General features: G+C 43.2%; 1 protein-coding gene, 1 long non-coding RNA gene and 1 pseudogene across 6 annotated transcripts; all 3 read right to left on the bottom strand.

Annotated features, from left to right (window-relative positions):
- Positions 1-632: 632 nt before the first annotated feature.
- LOC147354806 (uncharacterized) lies at positions 633-3,714 on the bottom strand. Its single transcript, XR_015146616.1, has 2 exons — positions 2,199-3,714; positions 633-1,399 (listed from the first exon to the last, which is right to left on the bottom strand). It is a non-coding gene; the product is annotated as an uncharacterized LOC147354806 (long non-coding RNA).
- Positions 3,715-8,005: 4,291 nt separating this feature from the next.
- Positions 8,006-15,830, bottom strand: LOC147354807 (uncharacterized). Of its 5 annotated transcripts, XM_086354910.1 has the most exons (6): positions 15,587-15,830; positions 14,635-14,809; positions 14,049-14,223; positions 12,976-13,014; positions 11,276-11,402; positions 8,006-9,983 (listed from the first exon to the last, which is right to left on the bottom strand). In XM_086354910.1, exons 4-6 carry the CDS (start codon positions 12,988-12,990, stop codon positions 8,812-8,814), a joined length of 1,314 nt encoding a protein of 437 aa, XP_086211036.1. In that variant the 5' UTR covers positions 12,991-13,014; positions 14,049-14,223; positions 14,635-14,809; positions 15,587-15,830; the 3' UTR covers positions 8,006-8,811. The 5 variants fall into 5 exon arrangements, with proteins under 5 accessions (XP_086211036.1, XP_086211037.1, XP_086211038.1 ...); XM_086354911.1 differs by lacking the exon at positions 14,635-14,809; XM_086354912.1 differs by lacking the exon at positions 14,049-14,223.
- Positions 15,831-19,859: 4,029 nt separating this feature from the next.
- Positions 19,860-21,286, bottom strand: LOC147354808 (uncharacterized; annotated as a pseudogene).
- Positions 21,287-21,315: the final 29 nt, after the last annotated feature.

Below are 21,315 nucleotides of genomic sequence, written 5' to 3' on the forward strand. Positions count from 1 at the left end.
ATAAAGGACTGGATTACAAGATCCTCTTTCCTGGCTGGGGACAATATAATTTCACCAGCAAGTGCAGTAAAAAATGCAAGAAGAGTTGAAAATATTCGTGAAGTGTTATAACTGCTGAAACCAATCATTATTTAATTACTCAGTTAGTGGTCAAAATCACTTTTCACCATGTGAATGTTTAGATCTCAGCGAGGTACCTAGACACAATAACTTTTGAGAAGTGAGGGAATGAAGCAGAGCTCACAGTTACCTAGGAAACTCTGCTAACCTGTGATTATAGTTTTGTAACATGTGATCTATTATTAATGTATTAAAAAAATTTTTAAGTACACCTTGAAGGGCTATGACAACAGAGCAAATAGCTTTTCCAGAATACTTAAAAACAAAGTATCTATAGCATCATATTTACTCCCTCTTGAAAAAAAAAACAGATATTAATTATTTGTCCCATTACAAGTACTATTTTGGCTGCATGGCACACATCAAGGGCCACAGAGTCAAAGACTAAAGCCTTCATGAGGCTATCATTCAGGTTAAAGGCAATGGACAGTAAGAATTAATGACAACATAGTCAATTACATAATACTTTTATGTACTGAGCATTAACCAAAATTTCAGAAATGAAGACCTAATTGACGTCAACAAGCATTTATTGAGGGCTTGTTAGGACAGCAGCCCAGGAGACAGAGATGCCAGAAGCACTTAAATTGTTTGACCTTGAACTGAAAAATGGAGAAAGCTTATAATGGCAAAAAATAAAGGCCCGAGTTGGTTCCATAAGTTATTTGCCAAGAATTAAAATTGGAGCTGGCAACAATCAACAGTGCTTCTGTTTATTGATTGATGGCTTCGCTGAGTCTTCATTGCTCTGTGCGGGCTTTCTCCAGGTGTGGAAAGTGGGGGCTATTCCAGCTGTGGAGTGCAGGCTTCTCACTGCAGTGGCTCTCTTGAAGAGCGTGAGCTCTAGGGCATGGGCTCAGCAGTGGTGGCTTATGTGTTTAGTTGCCCTGAAGCTTATGTGTTTAGTTGCAATCTTCCTGGAGCAAGGAGCAAACCTGTGTCCCCTTCATTGGCAGCCAGATTCTTAACCACTGGACCACCAGGGAAGTCAAGGGTACTTGCGAAGCCAAGACTGTTTGGGTCTGAAGTGGCTGTACAGTTACAAGGGAGAACGTTGAAACTGCAAAGGTGCAGCTAGCAGATATTTTAAACAGTCTAGTGTGTTACTGAACTGAACCTGTTTGCACTCACCTACTTCCTTCTGATTGGTTGGCTTTAAGTTAACAAGGCAATGCTTCAGGAATCTTCATCAGCAACCTTCTGGTTCCAGGAAAGCTCAGGCCAGTGTGCTTGTGATCAGCATGTAGTCATCATCCTCAACCTGGGTACAGGTTTCTTTCTGCAAAACACCACAAGGACATGCATTAGATTATTGTTTACATCCCTTTGGGAAGCAGTAGACTTCCTCTGATTGCTTTATCACTGACTTATTGTTCAATGTGTCATAACTTTTTTTACTTGACTGCTTTTCCTTTTTTCTGGACTCTTAGAATCTCTGCTTAGGAACTGCTTAAGACTGCTCTTTGCAACCAGGGAATGTCTAGGAAACTGGAGCCTTTCTCTACAAACCACAAATGAGGCTGGGTGGGAGCAGGGTGTCCCTGCTGGTCCAGTGATTAGGTGATTAGGACGCCAAGCTTTCACTGTTGTGGGTGTAGGTTCAGTCTCTAGTCAGGGAACTAAGATCCTACAAGTTATGTGGTGTCCGGGAAAAAAAAAAGAAAAATGAAGGACAAAGATGGACGTGGGCTGGCCACCAAGTCGGTTCTCACCAAACGGTTCTCAACACGCATGTGGCTACTGGTGACTAGTGAGCGCTGTGCTGAGCATTGCTGACGGATGTAGACACACCCGATTCTCAAGAGCAATGCCTCGCTTCAAGGACTGTAAGGATATGTACAGACTTCATAACATCTAACATGGAGGTCAAAAGTGAAACACCGTAAAGGGAGCAAGGAAACAGCACATGTGAGCAGTGAAGGCTGCGCAGGCGTCACTAGAGTGTAGCAACAAGAAGAAAAATGGGGAAAAAATGATTTGTGTCCAGTGGTCAAAGCATCAGTCAATGATGGACACAGGACAGGCACCCAGCTCTGTCATCACAACTTTGCTAGCAACCTCTCAACAACATCACGTACTTTTAAGCACCTCCTGCCACCTATGTAGTGATGTCCACACCATCACGCACCCAGGGTCCTTACTGCTCCACTGATGTGGCACCTGAAGGAGGTCAGTCCTATGCGAAAGACAGAAAAAGGAGGGGCCAGCAAACATAGCAAGAGATCAAACACAGGGCATCCAGCATTCTAAAATTCTGAGAACTTAAGAACATGAAATTGAGAATGTGGCAGATCCCAATTAGGTACAGGACTCAATAATGTCAACATTTTGGAAAAAAATTTAAAAGGTCATACTTAGAGATTAAAGGTAATTATTCAACAACAAGTAATGTTTATGGCAGCAATGAAATTAAAAGACGCTTACTCCTTGGAAGGAAAGTTATGACCAACCTAGACAGCATATTTGGCACCCCACTCCAGTACTCTTGCCTGGAAAATTCCATGGACAGGGGAGCCTGGTAGGCTGCAGTCCATGGGATCGCGAAGAGTCAGACATGACTGAGCGGCTTCCTATTCACTTTTCACTTTCATGCATTGGAGAAGGAAATGGCAACCCACTCCAGTGTTCTTGCCTGGAGAATCCCAAGGATGGGGGAGCCTGATGGGCTGCCGTCTACGGGGTCGCAAAGAGTCGGACACGACTGAAGTGACTTAGCAGTTAGACAGCATATTAAAAAGCACAGACATTACTTTGCCAACAAAGGTCCGTCTAGTCAAGGCTATGGTTTTTCCAGTGGTCATGTATGGATGTGAGAGTTGGACTGTGAAGAAAGCTAAGCGCCGAAGAATTGATGCTTTTGAACTGTGGTGTTGGAGAAGACTCTTGAGAGTCCCTTGGACTGCAAGGAGATCCAACCAGTCCATTCTGAAGGAGATCAGCCCTGGGTGTTTATTGGAAGGACTGATGTTGAAGCTGAAACTCCAATACTATGGCCACCTGATGCGAAGAGCTGACTCATTGGGAAAGACCCTGATGCTGGGAAAGATTGAGGGCAGGAGGAGAAGGGCACGACAGAGGATGAGATGGTTGGATGGTATCATCGACTCGATGGACATGGGTTTGGGTGGACTCCGGCAGTTGGTGATGGACAGGAAGGCCTGGTGTGCTGTGGTTCATGGGGTCGCAAAGAGTCGGACATGACTGAACAACGGAACTGAATGTTTTGCATCATGACTGCAATGAATATACTTTAAAATAAACACATTTTTAAAAGACTCAGACCCAAAGTGGCAGGCTGATTAATATCCCCAGAGACAACTGGGTCCTCATCCCTGAACCTCGTTAACTGTTACCTTACATGGTCAGAGACTTTGCCAGTGCCATTAGGGATTTTGAGATGAGATTGGCCTGAAGTTCATGTTTGCCCTGGGGGTGTACTCACAGGTCTTCTCATAAAAGACAAGCAGAGGGAGACATACTCTGCAGAGGAAGGTGATCTGATGACTGAAATGCTGCACTGCTGCTCTTTGAAGATGAAAGAAGTGGTCTTGAGTCAACAAACACAAGGAATGCAGCTCTGGAATTTGGAAAAGGCAAGGATGGCGTTTCTGATCACTAGAGCCTCTATAGAGACCATGCCCCTACCAACACCTTGACTTCACTCCTGTGAAAGTGACTTAAGATTTCTGACTCCAGAACAATGAAATAATGAAACAGATGCTGTCTGAAACCATCAACTTTGAGCTTATTCATTACAACTCCTTTCCTACAACGGAATACGATTTAGTAACGTAAATTACAGGTTGCTCCTGCCATTCTGAAGCACAGCTTTCCTAGAAAATGTTTCATCAACTGAGATGCCATAAAGCAGGAGTATACCCTTCTTTCTCAAAGTTCTGATTCACCACTTCAGTTTTATGGAAGAACCTCCATTCATACAGTGTAATGGCTTTTTTATAAAAGTGACTAAAATCCTTTCCAGGTTTCTTTTGATTTTGTGAAAATAAGTACTAACATAAGTCTTTTGAGACAGGACAAGGCTAGGTGTTCTATGTGAAAATGACCCATAATGTGAGAATATGAATGAACAATACCCAAGAAATTATCAGTAATGGTGGAAAATTGCAAATTGGTTCACTGGGCATCAAACAGGGCCCTTCTCATTTTTGTTATGTGTGAAAAATATCTATTCCAGAAAGGATTTTCACGTTTGTATTTTATAGTTAAAAGGGGGACAACTCTCAAATGGCATGAGAAAACTTTTGGCTTGAGAAGTATAAGCATTGGAAAAATTTTATCAAAGCCTGCACTGCTAAAATGTTTTACATCAATTATCCTTAAGAAAGCTCTTTAAAAACAGAATTATGTTCTGGAATGCCCAAGACCACCCTCAGATTCCATAGGACTCACGGAACTCATGGAAGCTGTTTAATTAAGGCCTATGGCTTATTACAGTGAAGGATACAGATAAAAATCAGCCAAGAAAGATGGCACAATAGAACAGAGTCCAAGAGAGATCACATTGCCAGCTTCCAGTTGCCCCCTGCCACTCCACTTCAGTCTGACGTCGACATATGGCAATGCACATCTAGTATTGCTAACAGGGAACGCCATGCAAGCCTAGGTGTTGTCCAGGTTTTCTGAGTGTCTGTCACACAGACAAGGGGCACCTGTGTGACTGACCTGTTACTCTCTAGCTTCTCCAAATGTCAAACTGGTATTTAGAGCCTAAGCCTCCCAGTATCCCAGTACAGTATTAACATAAACTTCTCAGCCCAGCACAAGGCCCCAGGTAAACAAAGACACTCTTATTGAGCCAAATATGTCAAGTGCTTCAAGGTTATCTCCCAGGAGTTGGGCAAGTCAGTGCCAGACATTTCTTTGGAATGAAGAGGTTGCACAACTCAGGCCTGTATGTCTTCCTTTACGCAGGCCAAGTGAAAATACTCAAAACTCATGCCATTCCTATTTTACTGCATTTTAACATTATCCGAGTTCTCAAGGTTAAAGTCACCTGATAATGGAAATAGAGTACAAAGGTGTGCTACTGCACCTGTCTTCCCACGTCCACATCGGGTGGCCTTGAAACATGTCCCAAGGGTGAACAGAAGCTGACAAACAACAGATTCTTGGGCTTGTATTACAGAACTACAGAAAAGAAAACAGCATGTTAAAACCCTCCTGCTTGTAAACTGCCTTCACTGATTAAGCTTGCTCTGGGGACCTCCCATCTCTTTCTTTAGTTGTACACAAGTTTCCCATGGCCAAGGTGCTATCACAAGAGGTGACACCTTAACATACCCTAGAGGTGACACCTCTGACATATGGGTCACCATAGTAAAGGAATCTCAAGTTCCTGGGAACCTGGATCAACTCTTTTCTTGAGCAGGCTACAAATGATCAAAACCACCAACTCCTAAAACTGGGCCTGCCCAGGTGTCTGATGAATAACTTTTTGACATCAGATGGCTAAAATTTCATGCTCAGATCATGCAAAGTGCCTATTTATGAACATGCATCTGTGACGGAGCATGTAATACACATGCCAGTTAACTCACCTTTTCTCTGATTGCTTGTCCCCACACCTAAGAGCAGGCTGCTCTTTATCCCCTAAATATCACAAGCACCTCACCTCCGAGAAGCTGGTGGTTCTGAAACTTGTCCTTCTGTGTCCTCATGTGGCTGTCTTGTGAAAGAAAATTCCCCCCAGCAAACCTCGGCATCTCAGCGTTTAGCTTGCTGCGCCTCTGGTTCAGTAGCAACCACACACACACAGCATGAAATTGCCCACAGTTGGAAGCCTCGTGCCAGGAAATTGGCAAACACAACAAGGAAAGGTCAGTTGCCTTTTTTATGAACTGTCTAGGCCTAAAGTAATAGAAGTATGTTAATAATGAGGACTATACATGGTGAATAATGTTGTCAGTACAAATATTTATGCCACTCAGCAAAGTCAGTCACTGAAAGAAAGTCAAGTTCCCACATATTTATCATATTCTCAGTCACTAATAAGAAAACAGACATTATGTCAAAGAAGACATACACCTGCCAATAAATACAAAAATGGTCAACATCATGAATCAGTAGGGAAATGAAATCAGATCACAGGGAGATACATCTCCACACTTTTCAAACAGGTATATTTAAAATACTGACCATACCAACCAAGTACTGGTGAGGAATACAGGGGAACTGAATACTATTGAAGGGAATGCAAGTGGGTACAGTCATTATTTTAGAATATGAAGCTGGACGTTCATATAAAGGATTTTACGTATGATGACAATAAGCTAATCTGTGACAAGCAAACTAGAAACAACCCACAAAACCCCATTTTTAGAGATGAATGGATTAAAAAATACAATGAAAATATATCAAATAGTATATTTATCAGGAAAAAATGAGTTATTCACATTAGCAACTTAGATGATTCTCAAAATAACTGCGCATGGAGAAAGAAAACGACAACTACAAAAGTAATCATTTAGACTTCAACGATATTGCCGTGCTTAGTCCTGTTCAACTCTGTGCAACCCCATGGACTATAGCCCGTCAGGATCCTCTCTCAATGGGAATTCTCCAGGCAAGAATACTGGAGTGGATTGCCCTGTCCTCCTCCAGGGGATCTTCCCAACCCAGGGATCAAACTCAGGTCTTCCTAACTGCAGGTGGATTCTTTACCATCTGAGCCACCAGAGAAACCAATGATATTAGAAGTCTGGAAAACACTAATTTAATGACAGAAAAATCAGTCAATAGTAGTTGCCTGGGATCCTGGGAGACATATGGTAGTGATGGATGTTTGCTATGATGATGGTTCTGTGACTTTGCAAGTGTTAAAACTTACCAAGCTGGTAAGTTTGGTAATTCAGCTGCAGTTATGCTCAGAGCATGGCAACTGTACATCTCAACCAGATCGGGATAGAAATTGGCTTCACATAAAAATCTGAATCTCCATTTTGGAAAAGAACTCTGGCAACCACACCTCAAATCTACCACCTCTCCTGGTCTCATAGAAATTCTGTCACAGTAGAAATGAAGATTGCTGAACAATAAAAAGGTGCTTACACTTGAGTTATTTAGGAACTCTGCCTGGGTCCTAAAACTCACATGCCTGGACTACAGGACTCTCACTCTCATTTACCCACTGCTTTCACTGTGCAGCAATGGCCTTAAGATTTGCAGATGCTATGTGATGCCAAAACCTTTACATTCTTCAGTCACTGACTGCAGGCTCAAGAGGAAGAGAAACACAGCTGTAACTTCTGAAAATTTCTGCAAAAACCTTATCATCAACAGCCACAGTTATGGGAACATTTATGAATGCCCTTTTAGAAAAGGTGTATCCCTTCCTGTTGCTAGATTCTCAGTTCCTACTAATCCCCCATTTCTGAACCAAGTATGGTCCCCCCCAATGTCTGTAGCCTAACACTCAGCAACACCAGCCTGCCACATTATGCACATTATGGCACATGGCTCTGTTCCAGCTGGACCTAGAGAACTTCTTCCATTGAACAGTACTAGGGGGATGATGTGATATCCCACGTGAAAAGAGAACAATCCACACAGCTCCAAAAATCACTTTGCTGCTCACAGTCCTCATCTCAAGGTGGCCTTGGGACCCATCAAAAATTCCTTCAGGACCCATCAAAAATCCTAACATCCAGGTCACAGCATTAGTTCCACAGAGCCCTGGAGTCCATACCAGGAGCCCTTGGACAATGCAAATTAGACCCAAACTAGACTGAACACTATTCTCTGTCATATTCCAACTGAGGTATTATACGAAGTCTGAAACACCCATAAAACTTTTTTACTCTTCATCTTGACAGTCCAGTTTGGTTCTTAACAGCAGTCTGAAGGTGAACAAAACCCAAGATGCATGTTGTCTTAAACAATAGTCTTTATTTTTACACAAAGCAGTGCAAAATGAGGCAGTTCCCCAAAGGGTGACTTGGAGCTAGAAAATCCATCTTGAACATGACACAACCCAATACCACCAAACAAAGTAAACCTCTATGAGCTGCCAGTAGAACCCAGACTGGATGCCCAAGATCAAAGCTGCTTAGGCCATATCCTAGGCAGTTGACAGGATCTAAGAGCATGACGTCACCCAAGTGCTCAGGCTACACATGCTTCCCTCTAAGGGACAGGAGAGCACAAAGGTCTACCTACCCTGATCACACTGCGGGACTGACAACCAGAACAGGAATCTGCCATCTGGTAGAGGGAAGAAATTCACAGTGACGAAGTCTGGCAAGGCTGCTGCACAGGTTAGGAAGTAGATCTTAGCTCCTTAAAGCTTCCAGAGAACCAAGTATCCACAGGCCCTCTCCACACCAGGGCTGTGCACATGGATGGCATTCAGCTTTTGGCTGATGATGCCCTCATAGAGCCTGTTAAGTAAGATGTATTAATTAAGGAGACAGCTCATTGGCTTCTCTCTTCATTTGGTTTGAAGGTCTTTCTCCAGTATGAACTTTTTGGTGACCAATGTGGTTATACCTTCAGCTGAAAGCTTTCCTACATTCTCTGCACTCCTGGGTCTGGTGCTCAATCAGAGCTGACCTGTGACAGAAAATATTTCCATATTTGTTGCACTTGTGGGGTCTTTCTGTGGTGTGAACTTTTCAGCTTTTTTTCCCCTTGTTCAGGTGCTATAGCTAAAGAAATTCTCCACATTTGGTACACTCAGGTGACTTTTCTCCAGTGTAAATTCAGGTGCTTAATGAGAGTAGATTTCTGGCTAAAACATTTCCCACAATCACAGCACTTATAAGGCCTTTCTCCAGTGTGAACTCTCTGGTGTGTAGTAAGAATAGAATTTTGGCTAAAACATTTTCCACATTCACTGCACTCAAAAGTCTTTGCTCCAGTATGAATTCTATTGTGGACTTGAAGGTGGGCTCTTTGCCTAAAGGACTTCCCACATTCATTACACTCATAAGGCCTTTCCCCACTGTGAATTCTTCTATGCATAACAAGGCTGGCCATGTATCTAAATGCTTTCCCACATTCACTGCACTCATGAGGCCACTCTCCAGTGTGGACCAGCTGGTGCTGAATAAGCATGCGTTTACAGGTGTAGGTTCTTCCACATTCTCCACATTCATAAGGCCTCTCTCCAGTGTGGACTCGCCGGTGCTGATCAAGTTTGGTTTTAGTACTAAATGTTTTCCCACATTCACTGCACTCATATGGTCTGGCTCCAGTGTGAATTCTCTGGTGCACAACAAGCTGGGAGTGTTGCCTAAAGAACTTCCCACATTCTCTACACTCATAAGGCCTTTCCCCTGTGTGAATCCTTCTATGTATAGCAAGGCTGGAGCTGCATCTGAAGACTTTCCCACATTCGCTGCATTCATAAGGCTTCTCTCCGGTGTGGACTCGATGGTGCTGAGCAAGCCTGGACTTCCGGTAGAAGAGTTTCCCACAGTCATCGCACTTGAAGCGCTTTTCTCCATTGTGAGACTCTGCTACAAACTCCATCATTTGCGGTTTAACCTGGTGCTGGGCATGGTCAGAGGTACCAGGGGAATCCTTCCTCGCCTCCTGGCACTTAAAAGCCTTCTCCAATGCATGGACTGTGCAGTTCCTCATTAAGGCCTTACCCAAATCTCTTCTCATGAGCTTCTCTCCACCGTGCTGGTGGGATTTCACATCTGTCCCACACAGTGTCTGGCCAGGGTTTGTTCGCAGGACCTCGGGTCCACGCAAACCACCTTCTAAGGCCAGGTTACCCATGTCCCAGGGACAGACCTTCTGGCTGGACAGGTCTGTCTTTTTGGTATTTCTCTGTGGCACTTCTACAGAAACATTCTGCTCAGAAGGTGTCTGTTCATCCTCTGCTGTATGACAACACCCTGAAATCAGAAAAATGCGGGTGAACTTAATGTAGGAAAAGGTTTTTAAAAAGGCAGATGTTTTGCACCATATGTGTCTGACATAGAAAGAATAAATCCATGGGACTAGTTCAGGACAAGGAGCTGTGGGCAGGTAAGGAAAAGCCCCAATCTGTAGAACTGGGCTTCTACACATCACAGAACAGGAAGGACTCACCAGGCAAAAGACACAAGAGGGTGGATATTAAATGGAGGAGCCAGGGGTCCATAATGCACTCCTACAGGAATGGTTTTCACCAGGGCCTTGGCTGCTGGTGACACATGTGTGCTGTGTGGAAAGCTATGTCAAGGCCCAGGATATTGTGTCACTGAGTAGCTGGTGTTCAGGACTATTTTAAGGAGAGGTGCAGGTTTTATGACACAGTAAGCATAGGCAAACAGTGGAAAGCATTAGAGTGAGGATGTTGAGGAACAATGAGGAGTGGAAGCCAGAGAGGTGAGGGATAATCCTGGGTTGGAAGCCAGGGTAGAAATCACAGGGGGAATGTGTCAAGAATGGAGAAGAAACAGAAATGAGATAACAAGTCACTGGTCTTAGACCACAAACAGTGTTGGGGCCAGGACATATTCAAAATTTGACTGAATCCAGCCACAACGTCACTGCTCCCTGTGATGCCAATCATCAGGACCAGACCCATTTTGAGCCCTGCTTCCTGTGCTTGGAATCATGTCCACTCTCTCCTATACCCAAGGTTCTCCTCCCAGCTTCAACTGGACAACAACATGGGACTTAGAAGATCCACATTCTAAGAAAAGAACAAGACAGTTTCCCATGGGAAAACAACCAATCTCAAAAGAATTCAAGAAAAAAATAATGATAAAAATAATCTTTGAATCTCATAGCTATATGCACCCCATAAATGGTGACCATGCTGGGTCCCAACAATTCCTGAAACAGTGAGGCCCAAAGAAATGTCAGCAGGAAGGAGGCAGAAGCTGCACAAAGGTACAGGGGTCTACAGAGTCAACTTGACAGGGAGAAGCTGAAATGAATGGAAATCACTAAGCTAACTCCAAGGCTTATGATCCAGAAAATTTTTGCTGAGAAAACTTCAGCCGCTGGCATTGGGGCCACCTGTGAAAGGAGGTGGAACACACACTCACTCAGGCTTGGTACCCACAACACAGAGGACAGGGAAGAAGTAATAGAGAGGTGCCCACTGTCTAGCTGTGAACAGAACAGACTTGCTCTTAGAGAAAAGGGGAAAGGCAGAGACCTGTCCAGGATGCTGGCATAGGGGTGAGGGCCTTACCCAAGGACACAACCAGTGCAAAGGTCTCCAGCATGACATCGCGGTACAGGAATTTCTGGGCCTCACCAAGGAGCCTCCATTCCTCTTGGGAAAAGTAAACAGCCACATCCTCAAAGGTCACAGGGCTCTATGATGATGGGAACAGATGTGTGCATGAGCAGCCTCTTTCCCTAGGACCCTAAGAACACCCCCAACCCTAATCCACATTCACTCTGGTGTCATCATCCTCCCTGGCTCCCTAATTTAGAGGGCAGTGGTACCCAAAACTCTGGCTGTGGGCCTGGCATGCAGAGCCCCTTTCCTCTCCTGCAAGACAACAGTCTGACAGTCCCCAGATGATCCACTCCAGACACCAACAACTTGAACCCACCCTTCTCAAAGTCCTACTACAGAGCCCTCAGTCAATTAGTTCACACACCTTCCCTACATGCATATCATTATCACTCAGTGGACATTCTCAGACATCTGACCCCCATCTTCACCACATGGACCACCAAGTTGGCTTTCCCACCAGGCCTTGATCCTGACTTTATCTCAGTCACAACAGACAAAATCTAAATACCTCTGGTCAGATTCCACTTCCATACTGCACTATGTCTCTTTAACAGTTACCATCTTTGCTCATATAACACCCATTCAAAATCCACACCCACTTAACACAGCCTAAAGAAACTGTGACATTCTGTCACAAGCTTCCCAAGTTCTACCACAAAAGCCTAGTGAGTCAGAGGAGAATAAATTAGCACCAGCATGACTTTGCTATCAATTTATCTCATTTCTGCTTTTCTTCCACATCAGTACCATAGCTTTTCCCCACAGAAAGCTGACTTACCAACTGGCCTTCCCCTTCCCCTTACCTTCTTGCTGATGACAACTCCACTTCTTTGTCTGTCTGTGTCTCCTCTGTCCCCTAATGGCATCCGAAAGCCTCCCCATTACTCTAGATCTACATGTTCAGCCATCCACTTGTCTCCTACACTTGGGAGCCACTGCAACATCTGAGGCTTAACAGGGCCAAAACTCAATTCCTAATATTCTCACTGAAAAGTCCTCTTACCAGACTTCCCCAAATCAGTTGATGGCACTTCCACCTTTCCAGATGCAAATGGAAAAAACTTTGGAAGCATGTGATTCCTCCACATTGGAAAAATCTGATCAGCCTTTACTTAGAAAAAGTAGAAACCAAGTAGTTTTCATATCTCCACATACACCACTTTGGTGCAGCTAGAGCCATGTACATCTGGAAAATTAAGACAGCTTCTATGTTTCTTTGTCTTCCTCTCCACCAGGCTGTTGTGCACTCTGCACCCAGAGGCAGCCTCTTGAAACTTAAGTAATATCACTTTTCATTTCTATTACAAAAATCCCATTTCTGCCATCAGTCTCAGAACAGAAACTCATCTTATCAGGCTACCAGTCTAGCCCTGACCCTGGTTCCCTTGTTCTCTGTTCCTACTGCATAAACAGAGACCCAACAGTCCTAAAATACACTCATCTCAATTGCATCCTCGAGCATTTGGACATAGTAACCCCTACACATACAATCTTGCACATTTCAGTCCCCTGGTTGCCAAATTTGGAATCTTTCCATATACCCTCTGGCCTGGACTTGGAATTCTGCACTCAGGGTTTCTCTAGGGTGTCCAGACACCAAGTTCACGAAAAGCAGCAGAAAAATCTTTCAGAACACCAATACTCACCAGTGAAGAGTCCATCAGTTGTTCTGTTGAACATGGAACCTGTGGGAAGAGTAGTGCCATGTAACTTTAATTCCCATCAGCAACAAAGGCAAGAAAGATTAATGAGATAACTGTTCAATATTTCAGGTGAAGACAAATTACTCAATAGAAAACTAAATCATAAAGAGGGCAGAAAATGTTATGGAGTTGTGCCATAAGGTCATACGTCTGACTTCAGAAAAGGTTTTCTAGAAGTGGGACTAATAAGTGCAAAGCCTTTCTATGAGATTCATGTCTGATGTGTCTGAGTAGCTCCATGAGGCTAGTACGACTGGAGCCCAATGATCCAAAGAGTAAGCTACCTGGTTAGACAGGAGATGCTTGTGGCAGGTCATATAGAGCTACTGTAGCCCCAGCCGTGCATATAAGAATTAAGCAGGGCTCCTTCCGACATTGCCATTTGATTCCAGTCTTCCATTTCTCCCTTCCAATAATAACCTTTTCCTCTCATAGCTTGTAGCTGGACCCCACATTTGGACAGGAGTTCCTATACTCCTTTTCTAATTTTACTTTGGTTATCTTAAAGATTGTTTTTTAAAAAACTTATACGTGAACCATATTCTTTAATATATCCAGTTTTTTTCCCCCATAAATGTTCAAACAGATTAACTTCCTACAAGCTTTTTTCTCCTGTTGTAGAGAATGGAAACACCACTGACTTCGCTTTGAAAATGGATCTCAGAATTCTCTGGCTGCCCAGTGGTTAGAATGTGCTACTTTCACTGCAGTGGACCTGGGTTCTATACCTGGTTGGGGAACCTAGATTCCACAAGCCAAGCAGTGCAACCACACACACACACACACACACACACACACAAAAGAGAGAGAGAGAGAGAGAGAATTACAAGAAGAAAATGGCTCCAGAAAATTAATCTGTGAGAAAGGGATTATTGCTAGAATCAGAGTAAATGTGTGTGGCTTCCAACAGTTTGAGATAACTGGACATCACTGATGACTCTTTAAACTTAAGACAAAGGAAAGAACCTATATGAACTGATCTCTGTTCAATCCTCTTTAAATAAACATGAAAATACCTTCTTGGGTTCTAAGTATCTTGGTAAGGATTCCCAGCATTATAAGTTTTTATTTTTACAATGATTCATTTAATCCTCCTTTTAAAACAAGTGTTTTACAAAATAATCATTTTCTTCCGAAACTACCAGAGGAGCATCACGTAACGGTGAAATAAATATTAGCAGAGTACAATCACTGAAAGAGAAGAAAAATTCTTAAATGGCTGTATACTGCAGAACTGTTAAGTAGGCATAATGCAAAAAGAGAGTCTGAAAATACAACTACGGGATCCATTAAAAATAAGTATAATCATCTCATTCAAAGAATTAAGTTAACATTAGTAAGATGGAGCAAAATAAGATCAAAAGGTGGAAATATTCATTTAAATACAATAATAATTTTAACATATATGCTAGACAGATATGTCCTTAACACACAACAGAAGGCAAAGAAGTTATGGCTGGAATAGCAATGGTTATAAATAAAGAAAGCTGACCAAAAAAGCCTTCAACAGCTGATTTTATAAAGACATCTTACTCATATAATGTATGTGCTCAGTCACTCAGTCCTGTCTGATTTTTTGTGACACCATGGACTGTTACCCACCAGGCTCCTCTATCCACGGGATTCTCCAGGCAAGAATACTGGAATAGGGTACCAGGGGACCTTCCATATCCAGGGATCGAACCTGCTTCTCTTGTGTCTTCTGAACTGGCAGGTGGATTCTTTACAACTAGCGCCACCTCAGAAGCCCCATAGACTATACACTCACTATATAATACTGCAAAAGTAAAGAAAATTAGCGGATAGACACGAAAAAATGGGTGAAGTCACACCATCTTCTCCAAAAGAAAACAAAAACAGAAACACTTAATACTTATATGATTTCAGTTGTAAAAGTTTTAAAACAACTGAGCAAAGGGCAACTACGGTCCTCGAATATTCTCCACACAGTTGGCAAAACTATGTGTGTGCGCTAAGCCGCTTCAGTCGTGTCCGACTCTTTGCGACCTTACGGACTGTAGCCCGCCAGGCTCCTCTGTCCATGGGATTCTCCAGGCAAGAATACTGGAGTGGGTTGCCATTTCCTCCTCCAGGGGATCTTCCTGACCCAGAGATGGAACCCACGTCACTTATGTCTGCTGCACTGGCAGGCAGGTTCTACCACTAGCGACGTGTAAGAAGCAAAACAATCAAGAAAGCAACAAACAAACAACAAAAAAACCCGCTCACTTGAAACAAAAGACAACATCTTAACATTTGGGAGACGGGACAATAGTTTTGGAAGGACCTCCACAGGCGGCTTTTGGGTCCTACTTGTACCTCATTGCTTGATTTGAGCATTGAACGGCTATTAATAACAGCTGGTTTTTCAACTGCACGTAGGTCAGAAGCATTTATTTTCTCCCAAGCAGGTCATATTTCAAAATTAGAAAAACCTAGGTTTTGGTTAAGAAATGAAAACATACACAGGATACTTGAAAGAGAACACAGGTAAGTACAAAAATACCGCAGAATGAGAAGAGTTGGCTGAGAGCTCGGAGGGCGCAGCGTTTACCTGAAGCGGATCTGTCAGCTCGGCCGTCACAGCTGAGCCTGAGGGCGAAGGTGGGGCCTGGGCACCGCGGCGCCTGTCTCTGTCCCAAGTCAGAGTCAGGCCGGATGGCGCCGCGCAGAGCCTCAGACCCCCCTGAGAGCAGCGGGCACAGCGCCTTCCTGCCTTCCTTCACCTCAGGCCGACCAAATTCTGAAGTTCCACACACGAAATCAGGCTGGAGTTTAAAAATGTCGCCCGCGGTACCGGCCGGAAGACCCGCCCAGACGCCTTCTTACAGAACGGAAGTGGCTCAGCCCCGCGTTTTCATTGGCCCAGTGACCCACACGGGCTGCGCTTTGTTTTCAGGGAAATGTAGTTAACTCCGCTGTCTGCCACGGCTAGGTTCGGTGTTCCAGACTGCCAGGAAAGTTCCGCCTGACCGTGGTGGGTGGCTGGGAAGCAATTTTCCAAGGCTCCGAGTTACTGGCGGGGTTCACGCTTCTTAAAGGGGACGCACCAGATATCCGTGGAACCACTCTTCTCAAAGACAGAAAAAGGAGGTGTCAGCACGCGTAGGGAGTCGTGCCACACAGGGCATCAAGCATTCTAAAATTTTAAGAACTTGAAATTGAGAATGTGGTACAGGTAGAGGACTTAGTGACGTCAACATTTTGGAAAAATTATGAGGTCATACATACTTAGAGGTCAAAGACATTTATGATACACACCTACAAGTAATATTTTGCATTATGATTGCAATGAATATACCTGAAAACAAACACATTTTGAAGGACTTAGACTCAAAGCGGCAGGCTGATGAATATTCCCCGAAGACAACTGGGTCATCTTTGGAACTCATGTTACCTTATATGGTCAGAGACTTTGCCAACTCGATTAGGGATTTGGAGAGGAGATTACCCCAAAAGTATGTTTGTCCGGAGATGGACTCCAAGGTCTCCTCATAAAAGACAGGTAGAGGAAGGCGATTTGATGACTGAAATGCTGCACTGCTGGTCTTGGAAGGAAGTGGTCTTCAGCCGTCAAACACAAGGAATGCAGCTCTAGACTTTGGAAAAGGCAAGGACAACAATTCATTCCTAGAGCCTCCAGAGAGACCAAGCCCCTAGTCACACTTTGACTTTATCCCTGTGAAAGTGATTTAGACTTCTGACGTCCAGAAGAGTAAAATAATTCATAATGTTTCGTCTGAAACCATCAACTTTGTGGTTATTCATTATAGTAGCCATAGAAAATGAATATGGTTTAGTGACTTGAGCTTAATTACAGATTGCTCCTGCTATCCCAATGAACAGCTTTCCTAGGAAATGTTTCATAAACTGAGATGTCATAAAGCAGAAATATTCCCTTCTTTCTCAAAATTCTGATACACCACTTCGGTTTTCCCAATGAACAGCCATTAATATGGTGTTATGGCTTTTTTCATAAAAGTGATTAAAATACTTCAGAAGTTTCTTTGGATTTCATAAAAACATGTACTAATGTGTCTTTTATAAAACACAAGTGATGTAATCTGAACTTTGGAAAGCAGGAGATTCCTGTATTTGATTAAATTATGAAAATTACGAAAAAGTGTCAAAGTCTGGAAATACACTTTGAATTATTTAAAAGTTAAATGAGGCAGGGTGGGGCTAAATGTCCTATGTAAAAATGAGTAAATATTTTTATGTATGTCAAGTATGTTAATTATTAGGAGTATAAAGTGGCGAATAATGTTCTGAGAACCTAGCCAAGTCATTCAGTGAAGAAAACTGAAGTTCCAACACACTTATTGTCTTCTCAGATTATCTGGCAAATGAAAAAAAAAAGTCCAACATCATGAGTTAGTAGGGAAATGCAATCAGATAATAGTCTCCATACTTTTAAAACAGGTAATATTTAAAATACTAACCATACCAACCACTACTGGTGAGGAATAACGGGGAATTGAACACTGTCAATGGGAATGCAAATGGGTAGTCATTCATTTTAGAACATGAAACCAAGTGTCCATATAAAGGATTTTATTTACTTGTTTGCTTACTTGTGGCAGGCAAACTGGAAACAAACCACAAAACCCCATCCTTTAACAGATGAATGGATAAACAGTTAAACGATGGTCTACCCAAATAATATATTTATCAGAAAAAAATTATTCACATTGGCAACTTGGATGATTCTTAAAGTAACTATGCATGTAGAAAGAAAATGACAAATAAAAAAGTAAACATTAAAGACTCCAATGATATTAAAGTTCTGGAAAACACTGAGTTACTGAATTGGAGATGTACCCACAGGCCATCTCCACACTAGGGGTGGGCACACAGATGGCATTCAACTTACAGTTGAGGAGTCCTTTACAGAGCCAGTTCAGTAAGATGTATTAACTAAGGAGATAGCTCATTTGTTTCTCTTCTCATCTCATTTGAAGGCCTTTCTCTAGTATGAGCATACTGGTGACAAATGAGGTTAGACCTTTGGCTCAAAGCTTTGTCACATTCAGTACACACATAGGGGCTCTACAGGTAGTGATGGATGTTTGTTATGATGATGGTTCCATGCGTGGTTGAAACTTATCAAGTTGGACAATTTAGGGATGTTCTATTCAGTGCAGACCAACTATACATAAGCTCAATTAAATCTGTATAAAAATTGACTTCACATAAAAATCAGTATCTTTTTGGAAAAGGAGAACTCTGGCAATCACACCTCAAATCCATTCTCTCTCTTGGTCTTATGGGAGGGATTCTGTCAGAGTAGCAATGAAGACTGGTGAGCAATCAAAGTTATCCAGGAACTCTGTCTGGGTCCTGAAAATCACATGCCTGGACTTCAGGATTTCTGCTCTTATTCCCCACTGTCTTCACTGTGCGGTAATGGCCTTAGATAAACAATCTGCAGATGCTATATGACGCCAAAACCAGTTCTGTAACATCTGAGAATTTTGGCAAAAACTTTATCGTAAACAGCCATGGGAACATATGTGGATGCAGCTTTAGAAAAGGTGTGTCCCTTCTTGTTTGCTAGTCTCTCAGTTCCTATTAACTCTATGCCTGTTTCTGCAACAAGTATGATTCCCACCCAGTGTCTGTAAGTTAACACTGAGCAACACCAGCCCCAAGTTGTGGACATTGTGGCATGTGGCTCTGCTATGGCTGGGCCTAGGGACCTTCTTCCCTTAAACAATACTGGGGGCATGATGTGACATCTCATGTGAAAAGACAACTTATGCAGCTCCAAAAACAAAACAAAACAAAACACTGGTGCTGCTCACAACTATCCTCATCTCAGGGTGACCTGAACACCTACCCAAAATTCTGACATCTGGTCACATTAGTCCCACAGAACCCTGCAGTCTACCCCAGGAGACCTTGGAAAATTAGATCAAATTAGACTGAATACTGTTCTCTGCCATTATCATTCCCACTGAAGTACACAAAGTTTGGAACACCCACAAAACTTGTTCCTCTTCATCCTGATAGTCCAATGTGGTTCTTAACAGCAGTCTCAAAGTGAACAAAACCAAAGACGCATGTTGTGTTAAGCAATAGTCTTTATTTTTACACAAAGTAGTGCAAAATGAGGCAGTTCCCCAAAGGGTGACTTGGAGCTAGAAAATCCATCCTAGGCATAAAATGATCCAATACCACCAAATAATGTAAACCTCTATGAGCTTCCAGCAGAACCCAGACTGGCAAAGCTGCTTAGGTTGTGTCCTATGCAGTTGACAGGACCTAAGAGCATGACACCACCCAAGTCCTCAGGCCACTTATGCTTCCCTCTAGGGTACAGGAGAGCACAAAGGTCTATCTACACTGATCTTACTGTATGTGGATCTGCCACTTGGTAAATGCCCAGTATGAGGATCTGCCACTTGGTAGAGGTAAGAAAGTCACAATGACACGAGGTCTGTCAAGGGCCCTGGGAGGTCACAGCCTAGCTCCTCAAAGTTTCCTAGGAACTGGGTACCCACAGACCATCTCCACATTAGGGCCGTGCACACAGGTGACATTCAACTTACAGTTGAGAAGTCCCTCACAGAGCCAGTTCAGCAAGATGTATTAACTAAGGCAACAGCTCATTCTCTTCTCTCCTCATCTCATTTGAAGGCCTTTCTCCAGTATGAGTGTTCTGATGACAAACAAGGTTAGACCTTCGGCTCAAAGCTTTTTTACATTCACTACACTACTCTATGGGCTGTTAGGTTCTGGCGCTGAGTTAGAGCACACATTTGACAAAAAATATTCCCCCACTTGCTGTGCTGGTGCTGCACTTCTGTGGTGTGAACTTTTTGGTGTTAATTAAGTTGGGTGCTTTGGCTAAAGACTTCTCCACATTTAGTGCACTTGTGTGGTTTTTCTCTGGTGTGAACTCAGATGCGTAATGAGAGTAGAGCTTTGGCTAAAACATTTCCTACATTCACTGCACTCGTAATACGTCTTTGCTCAAGTATGAATTTTGTAGTGCACTTTAAGGTGGGAGCTTCGCTTAAAGAACTTTCCACATTCACTACACTTGTAAGGCCTTTCTCCAGTGTGAACTCTTCTATGTTTACTGAGGCTGGATATGAACCTAAAGACTTTTCCACATTCACTGCATTCATAAGGCTTCTCTCCAGTGTGAACTCTCTGGTGCTGAACAAGTTTGCTTTTAGGGGTGAAGCTTTTCCCACATTCACTACAATCATATGGCTTGGCTCCCGCGTGAGTTCTCTGGTGTACAACAAGCTGGGAGCTTTGGCTAAATAGCTTTCCACACTCCCTACCTTCATAAGGCCTTTCTCCTGTATGAATTCTTCTATATAACAAAGCTGGGATTACATCTAAAGACTTTCCCACATTCACTGCACTTGTAAGGCCTTTCTCCAGTGTGGATTCCCTGGTGCTTAAAAAGTATGGGTTTACAGGTAAAGGTTTTCCCACATTTGCAGCACTCGTAAGTCCTCTCACCAGTATGGACATGGACTCTCTGATGCTGAGTAAGTCTGTATTTGCAACAGAAGGATTTCCCACATTCACTGCACTTGTAAGGCCTTTCTCCAGTGAATTCACTGGTGCCATACAAGTACATGTTTGTCACTAAAAGCTTTCCCACGTTCACTGCACCCATAGGGCCTTTCTCTAGTGTGGACATTCCAGTGCCAAACAAATATATATTCATAGCTGAAGGCTTTCCCACATTCAGCATATTCATAAGGCCTCTCTCCAGTGTGGACTCTCTGGTGCTGAGCAAGCTTGGACTTTTGGGAGGTTTTCCCACATTCGTGGCATTTACGCTGCCTTTGTCCATTATGAGAAAGTTCCAAAAACTCAGTGCCCTTTTGCAATTTAATCTAGCACGGTGCTGCATGCTTGGGGCTGGTGCACTGGGACGACCCAGGGGGAGGGTATGGGGAGGGAGGAGGGAGGAGGGTTCGGGATGGGGAACACAGGTATACCTGTGGCAGATTCATTTCGATGTTTGGCAAAACTGATGCAATGTTGTGAAGTTTAAAAATAAAATAAAATAAAAGATGAAAAAAAAAACAATCTACTGCTGGAAATAGCGAGAGATACCCGGGAAATCCTTCCTAGCCTCACAGCACATAAAAGCCTTCCCCAGGGCATGGACTGTGTATCTCTTCATAAAGGCCTTACCCACGCCTCTTCTAAAGAGTTTATCTCCACTGTTCTGCTGAAATTTCAAACCTGCTCCACACAGGGTCTGGCCGGGGTTTATTCCCATGTCCTCAGCTACACACACACCACCTTCTA

Source organism: Bos grunniens, chromosome 18, assembly GCF_055505025.1.
Source record: "Bos grunniens cultivar Pamir isolate PY7600 chromosome 18, Bosgru_T2T1.0, whole genome shotgun sequence".
NCBI classification, from domain to species: Eukaryota; Metazoa; Chordata; class Mammalia; order Artiodactyla; family Bovidae; genus Bos; species Bos grunniens.